This window comes from Dermochelys coriacea, chromosome 3, assembly GCF_009764565.3.
Source record: "Dermochelys coriacea isolate rDerCor1 chromosome 3, rDerCor1.pri.v4, whole genome shotgun sequence".
NCBI classification, from domain to species: Eukaryota; Metazoa; Chordata; order Testudines; family Dermochelyidae; genus Dermochelys; species Dermochelys coriacea.
The window spans coordinates 112,383,151-112,395,650 of NC_050070.1; the positions used below are offsets into that span (position 1 = coordinate 112,383,151).

The 12,500-nt window shown below is 43.9% G+C and overlaps 1 protein-coding gene across 1 annotated transcript in view; it reads left to right on the forward strand.

Annotated features, from left to right (window-relative positions):
- The first annotated feature begins 445 nt into the window (after positions 1–445).
- The window catches only part of RAB32 (RAB32, member RAS oncogene family), a 63,880-nt gene continuing 51,825 nt past the window's right edge, over positions 446–12,500 (forward strand). The window contains exon 1 of the mRNA XM_038395346.2: positions 446–913. Within this exon, the coding sequence (XP_038251274.1) occupies positions 685–913 (229 nt within the window). The 5' untranslated portion in view covers positions 446–684. The remainder of the gene's footprint in view (positions 914–12,500) is intronic.

A 12,500-nucleotide genomic window follows, 5' to 3' on the forward strand; every position in this document is an offset into this window, starting at 1 on the left:
CCGGCCTGCCCCTGCAAGGTGACTCGACCCACTTGTGCAGCAGGCAGGCCCGGCTCTACCTTCCCACCACCCAGCCCTCCAGCGCGCCCAGGGACTGGCTCCTCGCGCACACCCGCTAGGCCAAGACCTGACCCCAGCCCCCCCAAGCAACCCACCACGCTGGCACCCCCGCGCCTGCTCCGCCTCCTCCTGCAGCCCAGCCCCCGCTTCTCCTCCAGCAGGCGCCCCACCCACTCGGGCAGCCCGGATCCCCCTGCGGGCAGCAGCGCGTGGGCGGAACTCGCCCAGGCCCAGGCCCAGGCCCAGGCCCAGGCTCAGGCTCCGCAGCGGGCAGGGGCAGAGCCGGACACGCTCCGCCTTGCGGCGCCCGCCCCCGGCCCGGCGGAGGCAGGCAGGGAGGGGCCGGGCCTAGGCCCCGCCCCCTGCCACTCACGCGCTCCTCCCGCCCCCTGGAGTTCTCTAAGGCGCCGGGCTTCCGCGTCCCGTGGCTCCAGTCAGGTGGTCGCGCTCCCGGGCCGGGCCGGCGCAGCAGGCGCCCAGCGGGGGAAAGTAGTTGGGCGAGAAGAAAGTTTGCAAGGAGCTGCCCGCGCCTAGGCAGGCCCGAGCGTCCCGGCTCCCTTCGCCAGGCTCCGGGGAGCAGCAGTTTGCGGCGGGCCGTGCTGGGCACGGGGGAGGGCGGTGAGAATGGCTGGTGGGGAAGGCGGGGGCGCCAGGGTGCCCGAGTGCCGGGAGCATCTCTTCAAGGTGCTAGTGATCGGGGAGCTGGGCGTGGGCAAAACCAGCATCATCAAGCGGTACGTGCACCAGCTCTTCTCGCAGCACTACCGGGCCACCATCGGGGTGGACTTTGCCCTCAAAGTCATCCACTGGGACAGCCGGACCCTGGTGAGGCTGCAGCTCTGGGACATCGCAGGTAAGAGCACGGGGGAAGCTGCCCGGACTTGAAGAGTGAGCACGTTTAGTCTCTCCCCGAGCTCGCTGCTTTCTGCTTGAGTTGCACAAGACCGTAATAAACTAGGCAGGAAGATGTGCAGCTAAGCCTCTCTTCTCCGGGCGCCTCTGTGGTGAGATCATGCTTGTCTCGGCCTTAATAGACACACAAACTTGTCCTCCTCCGGCTTTACGTTCGTCTGTATCTTCACCCGGCTCTCTTGCCTTGGCCGTGCTGGACTTCCGTTTTTCCTCTGGGCTCAGAACAGTAACCAAGCTTTTTTTGAAGACGTGAGAAAGAGGGCACCGTATCCCGCCAGGCTGCTGTTGCATTCATTTATTGTAATTGGAACACAGCTAATGTGCCCACGTTTTTGCTTTGGCCATAATCACTTGGGGGGGCTTAACGGCTGACTTCAAAAGACAATGGTAGTCTTGCTAACCACCTGACATCGGGGAACATAAAACTGTTTATGTTCTGACTTATTCCAGCATGTCAGTAGTGTGGTAACTGTAAAGCTCATTCAATCTTACCATACTCGTGACCGTCATTCTAAAATAGCTTTAAAATAAATAGCTGTCGCTCACAAAAGCTTATGCTCAAATAAATTCGTTAGTCTCTAAGGTGTCACAAATCGTCCTTGTCTTTTTAAAATAAATGTAGCCTATTCCCAGTTAGTGCTGGTACATAGAGAGAGCCCCCTGCGGGCTTAAAATAACTCAAGCGTGTAGGGACGCTCAAGTTTAGAGGCAGCATCTCTAGACTGCAGTGTTCAGGTGTGCCTTGTTAACTGAAGGGCTAAAGTCAGTCTTCCTGCAACTCCTTGCAGAGCTCTGGGGAGTGCGGGGGTTGCTTAATACTTAGTTCGTTCACATTATGGACAATGTAAAAACAAAATGTCTGATTGTAATACTTGTCTGTCTGGAAAAATGTATAGGTTTTTTTTTTTTTTTTTAGTCCTCCAGAAATAAAAGCCTGCTGCTGACAAACCTTGTTCACAGCCTGCAATTACATACAGAGGAAAGGAATGTTGTATGAGTCAAACTTCATGCTGCACTTGGGTCACATCTGGCTTAGAGAATTAACCCAGAGTGTGTCACTTTGTCAACTCACCTTATGCTGAGGCATTAAACAGCCCACAGTGTGTAAAATCGCACTTTCCTCTGCTGTGTTTACACTATGAGATGGATTAAAGTTGCAGACACATCTCTAACCTGACATTTCTTTTTTCACTTAGTTTATATCTAGCCCTTAGTGTCTAGCCACACATCTGCTTTCTTTTCCCTTTCTCATCACCTTGTTTCAGGTCTGTCTTTCTAGATGTGGGACATTGGACTTTAATTCAGGGGTCAGTGCTCAATATTATGTGCTTGCCATATGAAGGATGGCTTTTAACATCGTGCTTACTGGGATAGCCTCATGACTTTCCCACTGAACTTTATGTGGGCCCAAGAGAATCCAGGATAAGTCAGCAATACAGTGCACGGTACTCTCCCTCTCTAGCAAACATCACTACCAGTCACAATTTCCATACGGTTTATGGTACCGAGATTGATCTTAAAAACAGAATGTGGATTCTCCAAACGACAAAAGCCTACATGTTAATGCAATATGTAGAAAGTATTTTCATATACCTCTTTGAAGCTGTTACCCTATAGAGTAGTACGAATTATCCTAAATGGTGTCTTTTGGCGATTATTTACACAATAGAGAGGTTTAAGACACTTTCTACAACAATGCATCAAATGCAAAACGGCTGAAGTTGTGATACAGTTTATTGCTTTCTACCACTAACTCTTGATGGAAATGTGACATTCTTAATGCACAAAAATAGAAATGAAAGTTATAAAAACTATACCCCTTCAGCTTTCTCCCATGCACAACTAGTGTGATTTTTTTTAACACGACACATGAATGTCTGACTTCTGCAACTGAGTGCACACTGATATGAGAACGCTGAACTAGGATTTATTTTGGATTCAATAGAACTGTTTTGACTTCCATCAAATATTTATGGAGAAGAAACTTTATTGAAGTTGCTGTATGACCTCTTGGGATACTAAGGGTTTTGTAGTCTAACTATAAAAGTGAATACTAAACACAAGTGATTAAGCAGAATTCAAAGTAAATGAACTGTAACAAATCTACTCTCATGTAGTATATGAGAATTGGGGTGATGGAGGAAACAATTCCAGAGTGTCAAATACCAGCTCTTGTTCGCTTACAATAAATTACCTAGGGTAAAACTTTCAAAAGTGCATAACTGCCTTTCAGTGGGCATTAGGCTTCTAAATCATGTGGGGATTCTTGAAAATATTACCCTTAAATGTCTGTTTTTCTTAAAATGGAGAAACATAACACAGCCATTTCCTGGATTTCAGCCTCTTGAGCCACCCGGTCTTTCTAGCTTATTAATAAATATGGAGCCTTTTCATGCTATGTCAGGTTTTATCCAGCTTAAGTCAATAGTGACTAAAAGTTGCCCACTTAGCTGTGAAATAAGTTGGTGGTTCCAGTAATATTAGACTGATGTCAGTGTAACAATTGATCCTATGTTGGAGGAGGCCAAAGGCTGAATGGCCAAGGAGAGTGGATATATTTGCAAAGAACTTGATGCCCTTGTGTTTTGGACTTTGTCTGGAGAATTGATCAGGTGGCTGTCTTGCTACTAACTTTTGCAGGTGATTGGGCAGTGGCCTTCCATCGTTAGCAATGCGTATTCCAAGGGTGGGATAAGGTAGACTGGAAGAATGGTGAGAAAGCTTGTACTGTTGCTGCCCATGGATTAAAGAATAAAATGTTGTTCATAAAACAAATTCCTGTACTATAATGTCCCTTTTTTTTTTTAAAGGGGCTGGGCTACTCTGTTGTGAGTATGTCACAGCTATCTTCTCTCACCAGTTGCCATAATTCAGCCCCATCTTTATTTTTAAGATGAAGATGCAATTTGGTGTCTTTCAGTATCAGATGGATCCCATGTTTTAGTGGCTTTTAACCTATGTCTTGTTGTCCCATCCCAAGAGGTGCCAGCTCTTGTATGGTGGGTATAAATTAAGTTTGTACTTGTTCCTGGACTCCATTCTGCTGGAACCAGTTTACTCAAGCACTTCCAGCTGTCCAGAAAAGCTGCACAAATTGACTCCCATAGGCCTCCCCACACCTCATTTAAGCACTGCCGTAACACTCAAAAATCCTTTCCGTTAGTATTTGCAAGCTTATTACTAGTAGCTGGCTATGTGGTTTTAGAATGACAGTTAACACTGCGTTAACAAGTTTATGCTGAAATTTGTTCTGCAAACTTCCAATATTTAGCAATAAATCTGTTTTGGCCTTAACATGTAACTGGGGCCATTAGACGGCTCAAATGGAAAATAGAGAACATGAGAAGTTGGAATAATTTTTAGTAACAAACTTACTTAAAATAAGTTGGGTTCTTTTAAAGCCTGTCACTTTACTAAAGGGTGGTGACACCGATCATCAGTGAACGTGTGATAGCCGATAGTCATTCCATCTAAGCACCACCATCTTCCAGCCGTGCACAGCTGGATGTAAATAGTTGGGGCTGTATGTGAGTGAAGGCTAAACACTTTAGACGTAGTTTAAAAAGGAAAAAGCTCACAGTGAGGAACACCGTTTAATGAGTCAAATGTACTTAGTTTTGTTTTTAGCTTAAAAAAAAAAAGGTTACACAAACATTTAAGTAACTGGAAACTCTAAACTAATACAGATGTGTTTAAAACTCCTCTGAACATAAGCTTATCCTTAATCCTATTGAGTTTTGGAGCCTAACAGGAAAAGTGCTGTGTAGTACAATCTAGCTAGACTCTGTAGCATATCTCATGGAAGAAAGAGGCTTTCCTCCTGGAGTTAAGTGAAGGAAAGACTAAAGTCAGGATTCCACTCTCCACTCAGTAATGCATTATGTGAATACTATTACCATTATGGGGGCACCTCTTTGACTGCGCTAGTCCATTATGGGTTCTGATTGCGTGGTCACTGGATAATGACTGGTGAGGTAATGAAATGTCCACAGAATTTAATCATCTCTTTGAGAGAGGCTAGGCCTGATTAAAAGTGGCACCTTTTCTTTCAATGCAGTGAATTGCTGAAGTGATTTGGCACCAGCCCACATGTCCTGGTGGGATTTCCCCCCCTTGGAATTTCCTAGTATAGAGATTGTAGGAGTGTTGGGGACTTGTTGTAGGGGCAAAAGTAACATAAGCTAGTTTAGTGGAGTGGTAATTGGGTGATATACTAAAGCACCAGAATCTCTTGTATACGTGCCTGTGTACTGAATTTAAAATAGGCTAGGCTGCCATCTTTTTTTGAGGAGCAGTGGCCTTAGTCATGGCAAGGGTGGGAAGTCAGATAGTCCTTTCACTGTATCTTTCAGGAGTAGCTGAGCAGTAATTAGTTGCATGCTGGTACAGGAAACAAAATTCATAAGATAAGTCTAGTGTCCTTTAGAAAAGGAGTGATGGTGGCACCTTAGAGACTAATAAATTTGAGTATAAGCTTTCGTGAGCTACAGCTCACTTCATTGGATGCATGCAGTGGAAAATACAGTGGGAAGATTTATATACACACAGAGAACATGAAACAATGGGTGTTACCATGCACACTATAACAAGAGTGATGGTAACACCCATTGTTTCATGTTCTCTGTGTGTATATAAATGTATCCGATGAAGTGAGCTGTAGCTCACAAAAGCTTATGCTTAAATAAATTTTAGTCTCTAAGGTGCCACAAGTACTCCTTTTCTTTTTGTGGATACAGACTAATACGGCTGCTACTCTGAAACTTCTCATTTAGCAGAGACTTAACTTTAGCCATCCTGTATTAGCAGAATGCTATAATGCCTTTGCCTCACTTGGTACCTGATATACCTTGCAGAAAAGGTATTGGAACCAATTTGGTTGAACTCCTGTAAAATGAGGGAGGAAATAGTAGGTAAAAAATACAGAAGTGTTGACTCATTCTGGTGTGACATAAGAACATAACATCAGAATGGCCATACTGGGTCAGATCAAAGGTCCATCCAGCCCAGTATCCTGTCTGCTGACAGCTGCCAATGCCAGTGCCCCTCAGGGAGTGAACCTAACAGGTAATGATCAAGTGATCTCCACCCTCTGACAAGCAGAGGCTAGGGACACCATTCCTTACCCATCCTGGCTAATAGCCATTAATGGACTTAACTGGATAAATTCATGGAGGTTCTCGTTTTAAACCCTGTTATAGTCCTAGCCTTCACAACCTCCTCGGGCAAGGAGTTTCAGAGGTTGACTGTGTGCTGAGTGAAGAACTACTTCTTTTTTTTTTTTTAAACCTGCTGCCCGTTAATTTCATTTGGTGTGCTTTCACACTGCAGAAGAAAAGGCTGTTTAATTATAATTAAGAATTTTTTTCCAAGTCTGAATTTCAATACAAAGTGAGGGATCCCTTCGGGGTAACATACCTTGTATGTTATTTGAACCAAGAGGTAGACAGCTGTGCTGCAAATGTGGCTCTATCTAGAAATGTCTCGATTTAAAAATCCCTGAAGGAGCAAACTTTAATGACATCTAAAGACTTAAAAATAAACACTCTATCTTGTTTTCTGCCTAGATATCACCATGGTGACGGAGCTCTGCGGTTCTATAAAATGGGAGAAGATAAATCTGGTTATTCCTTTCTTTATAACAGTTAATGCAAATGACCTAATCCTGCTGCTATTATTAGTCTGTATGCTTGTATTCATATCGGAGCTCTAGGGTGAAAGAAGTAGTGGGCTCACAGAGCAATTGATTTGGCTCTATTCCAGAGTCATTAATGTCAATGCCAGACTGAAGTAAGAGTGCTATTAAAGCTTCAACAATTAAATTACTTCATTATTTTTTGGCAGAAAATCACCTTTTTTTTTTTTTTTTTTTTTTTTTTAAGGACTTTCATCGTGGTAAGGAAGAATAGCTCTACATTTTTTAGATCACTAGGTTGATTACCTAAAACTGCATGGAAATTGCATGAAACAAGTAAAGAGCTGGAAATGCATGATGTAAGGATTCTATATTCTTGCACACTGCTTGAGTTCTAATATGCTCAATTTTGCTCGTAACCCCACAAACTCCAAGACTTGCATACAGTAAGAACTCTGAACTGCTATAGCTTTCTATCTGGAGATCTCAAAGCACCTAACTAGGAGTTAGGGGAATGGAGTATATCCCAATTTAAAAGGTGCAGGAAACTGACAAAGGTGAAGTAACTTGCTCCAAAATCCGAGAGCCAGTGTAAGAGCTGCATAAAGTGGAGTGGACAGATTTACAGAGGTACTTGAAGATCCAGATGGGCACCTACTGGAGTTTACAAAAGGTCTCAAGTGAGTTAGGTGCCTAACTCCCATTAATGTCCCTGGCCCCATGGGAACCAGGGAAGGAGGTGCAGGAGGAAAAGACTATCCTGGACATTGATTCACAGTGGAATATGTGCGGGGAGGAAATATTACAGCAAGTTCAGTTGAGGGGTTTTTCTGTCTTCCTATGTATTGGAAGATAGAATGAAAGCCCCAATTTTGGGGGAGTTGACTGGGGGGCAGTCCCTAAGGGAGAGCACAAACCTAGCATTTGCTACTCCCTTCTCAATTTTGTTGTTGAAAACAGATCCCTCTCATCTCACTCTCAGCAACTAGTTTGGCTTGCAGTATCTTTAGGCTGTTGGGTTTTATTGCAGTAGAGCATAAAAGCTCTTGATAGTGAATTAAACATGGGTTCCTACATAAAAGGCTTATTGTCTCTAAGCTGTATGTAAAGAATACATCCTGGGAACTACAGGCCGGTCAGCCTCACCTCAGTCCCTGGAAAAATCATGGAGCAGGTCCTCAAAGAATCAATCCTGAAGCACTTAGAGGAGAGGAAAGTGATCAGGAACAGTCAGCATGGATTCACCAAGGGAAGGTCATGCCTGACTAATCTAATCGCCTTTTATGATGAGATTACTGGTTCTGTGGATGAAGGGAAAGCAGTGGATGTATTGTTCCTTGACTTTAGCAAAGCTTTTGACACGGTCTCCCACAGCATTCTTGTCAGCAAGTTAAGGAAGTATGGGCTGGATGAATGCACTATAAGGTGGGTAGAAAGCTGGCTAGATTGTCGGGCTCAACGGGTAGTGATCAATGGCTCCATGTCTAGTTGGCAGCCGGTGTCAAGTGGAGTGCCCCAGGGGTCGGTCCTGGGGCCCGTTTTGTTCAATATCTTCATAAATGATCTGGAGGATGGTGTGGATTGCACTCTCAGCAAATTTGCGGATGATACTAAACTGGGAGGAGTGGTAGATACGCTGGAGGGGAGGGATAGGATACAGAAGGACCTAGACAAATTGGAGGATTGGGCCAAAAGAAATCTAATGAGGTTCAATAAGGATAAGTGCAGGGTCCTGCACTTAGGATGGAAGAATCCAATGCACCGCTACAGACTAGGGACCGAATGGCTCGGCAGCAGTTCTGCGGAAAAGGACCTAGGGGTGACAGTGGACGAGAAGCTGGATATGAGTCAGCAGTGTGCCCTTGTTGCCAAGAAGGCCAATGGCATTTTGGGATGTATAAGTAGGGGCATAGCGAGCAGATCGAGGGACGTGATCGTTCCCCTCTATTCGACACTGGTGAGGCCTCATCTGGAGTACTGTGTCCAGTTTTGGGCCCCACACTACAGGAAGGATGTGGATAAATTGGAAAGAGTACAGCGAAGGGCAACAAAAATGATTAGGGGTCTAGAGCACATGACTTATGAGGAGAGGCTGAGGGAGCTGGGATTGTTTAGTCTGCAGAAGAGAAGAATGAGGGGGGATTTGATAGCTGCTTTCAACTACCTGAAAGGGGGTTTCAAAGAGGATGGCTCTAGACTGTTCTCAATGGTAGCAGATGACAGAACGAGGAGTAATGGTCTCAAGTTGCAATGGGGGAGGTTTAGATTGGATATTAGGAAAAACTTTTTCACTAAGAGGGTGGTGAAACACTGGAATGCGTTACCTAGGGAGGTGGTAGAATCTCCTTCCTTAGAGGTTTTTAAGGTCAGGCTTGACAAAGCCCTGGCTGGGATGATTTAACTGGGACTTGGTCCTGCTTTGAGCAGGGGGTTGGACTAGATGACCTTCTGGGGTCCCTTCCAACCCTGATATTCTATGATTCTATGAATATATACAATTTAGGCTATTTCTACACTATAACATACATCAGCATAAGTTATGTTGCTCAGGGGTCACCCCCCTCCGCCCCCGAGTGATCTGAGTGCACAGACGTAAGTGCCAGAGTGGACAGTGCTATGTCTTTGAGGGCTTCTCTCACCCTTTTAGCTGTCACTGCCTCTCACGGGGAGTGATTTTATTCTACTGACAGAGCTCTCCCGTCAGCATAGAGCATCTTCGCCAGACTCGCTGCAATGGTGGAGCTGCATGTGTAGACAAGCCCTTAGTGTCACTAAGCCTTTTGGGGGTGGTGGGGGGGTCTTTTTTTTTTTAAAAAAAAATTCAGTTCGGTAACTGGTTTGATTCTTATTTGTAATATGCTCATAATTAAAACTCCCAAGCATGCAGCATTTAGCTTATTACACAGTGCTTTTCTTCAGTTAAGATATCTTGTGCAGTGTACCTTCTTACAGATGCCTGCATTCCAAAGCAAGCCTCAAACTCTGCATTTTGTGCACTAAAAATTTCATCACTTCAGAAAATCATGGTTGACTTGAAAATCTGTAGTTCACCTGTGTTGAGTCATTGCCCTTGGAGATATGTGGTGCAGTAATTCAAATGTGTACTAACTTGTTTATCTATTTTTCCACTGGGAATGTCTTTGAGATACAAAGAAAAATAGCTTGCTTCAGTTAATTTAGACTCTGGAAAGCATGCATTAATTTCCTGAGAACTAATAGGAGAGACATGCCAAATGTTGGCAATTTTTCATTCTTAATCTCAAATCTAAATTTAGCGCACTGTTCTAAAAAGCCCTCATAAATGGAGGTAACTTACAACTCTGAAAATACTAAGTAAACTCTTCTGTGAAAGATTACTAACATGCAAAGTACAGTCAAATTATAAACAAAGGAACTTGAGTATTTTGCCATAGTAGAGTTCTGTAGTTTTAATATAAAGAATTGTGACATCTTACAATTCTTCAATTTATACTATATTTGAGCTACCCTGCTTGTAATACCATGTGCTCTAAACAAATCACAAGCATTGTGATCCTACGAAATTCAAGGATATAAAATTTAAAAATCAAAACACAACCCTGTTGTCACTTTAAATTTTAGTAATTTGGTGTGAAGGAGAAATCTCCCCTCCTCTCCCCCATTTTTTTATTTTTATATATAAAAAATGTTCTAAGGCAGGCAGCATAGCTTTAAAATCAGGTATCCTGTGTATTAGTCGCACTGATTATGCAGGATAGGATTGTTCAGTTTTCTTCATTTCAGTTAACAAATAGATTTATCTTCAGCCAGTAAATGATTTGAGCTTGTGTGCATTGCAATATTGTTCACCAAAACCAGTTTTCCTAGCTGGCCTTCAAGAACCATTTGCAGAATCTTGTTGCCATGGCACAACATCTAGGATGAGATCTTCAACTAATGTCCAGTTAAACCAGAAAGAACAGGAGTACTTGTGGCACCTTAGAGACTAACAAATTTATTTGAGCATAAGCTTTCATGGGCTACAGCCCACTTCATCAGATGCATAGAATGGAACGAACATACATACACACATGAAAAGGTGGAAGTTGCCATACCAATTCTAAGAGGCTAATTGAGATGAGCGATTATCAGCAGGAGAGAAAAAAACTTTTGTAGTGATGATCAAGATGGCCCATTTCAGACAGTTAAAAAGGTGTGAGGATACTTAACATGGGGAAAATAGTCAATTTGTGTAATGACCCAGCCACTCCCAGTCTCTATTCAAGCCCAAGTTAATGGTATCTAGTTTGCAAATTCATTCTAGTTCAGCAGTTCCTTGTTGGAGTCCGTTCTTGAAGCTTTTCTGTTGCAAAATTGCCACCTTTAAGTCTGTTACTGAGTGACCAAAGGCTGGAGTGTTCTCCCACCAGGTTTTGAATGTTATGATTCCTGATGTCAGATTTGTGTCCATTTATTCTTTTGCGTAGAGACTGTCCGGTTTGGCTAATGTACATGGCAGAGGGGCATGGCTGGCACATCACATTGGTAGATATGGAGGTGAACGAGCCCCTGATGGGCTCATGTGCCATAGGCTAATGTGATTAGGTCCTATGATGGTGTCACTTGAATAAATATGTGGATAGAGTTGGCATCAGGCTTTGTTGCAAGGATAAGTTCCTGGGTTAGTGTTTCTGTTTGGTTTCTGGTGAGTATTTGCTTCAGGTTGGGGGGGGGCATGCTGTCTGTAAGCAAGGACTGGTCTGTCTCCCACGATCCATGAGAGTGAGAGATTCTTTCAGGATAGGTTGTAGATCTTTGATGTGCTGGAGAGGTTTTATTTGGGGGCTGAAGGTGACAGCTAGTGGCATTCTGTTATTTTCTTTGTTGGACCTGACCTGTAGTAGGTAACTTCTGGGTACTCTTCTGGCTCTGTCAATCTGTGGTATTTTTTTTTTTTTCACTTCAGCAGGTAGGTATTGTACTTTTAAGAATGCTTGATAGAGATCTTGTAGGTGTGCCTCTGTCTGTCTGAGGGATTGGCGCAAATGTGGTTGTATCTTAGAGCTTGGCTGTAGACAATGGATTGTGTGGTGTGTCCTGGATGGAAGCTGGAGGCATGTAGGTTTCCGGTGTAGGGTGGTGGTTGTGACCATTGTTTATTAGCACAGTAGTGTCCAGGAAATGGACTGCTTGTGTGGATTGGTCCAGGCTGAGGTTGATGGTGGGATGGAAATTGTTGAAATCATGGTGGAATTCCTCAAGGGCTTCTTTTCCATGGATCCAGATGAAGATCTAGTGCAAGTAGAGTAGGGGCATTACGGGACAAGAGCTAAGGAAGCATTGTTCTAAGTCAGCCATAAAAATGTTGGCATACTGTGGGGCCATGCGGGTACTCGTAATAATGCCACTGATTTGAAGGTATTCCTTGTCCCCAAATGTAAAATAGTTATGGGTGAGGACGAAGTCACAAAGTTCAGCCACCAGGTTTGCTGTGACGTTATCGGGGATACTGTTCCTGATAGCTTGTAGTCCATCTTTGTGTGGAATGTTGGTGTAGAGGGCTTGTACATCCATAGTGGCCAAGATGGTGTTTTCTGGAAGATCACCAATGGATTGTAGTTTCCTCAGGAAGTCATTGGTGTCTCGAAGATAGCTGGGAGTGCTGGTAGCATAGGGCCTGAGGAGAGTCCACATAGCCCGACAATCCTGTTGTTAGGGTGCCAATGCCCGAGATGATGGGGCGTCCAGGATTTCCAGGTTTCTGGCTTCCTAATCATATTATGAAATTTCCAAACAGTGCAGCTGCACTTGTACACACTGCAGATCTTCTTAATTTTATTTCACAATGCATTGCTTCATGTTTGGAAATAGTCGTTCAATGCAGCGGCTTTTAGGTACTGTGGGATAGGCGATTCTAGAGGCCCAGAATGCATTCTGA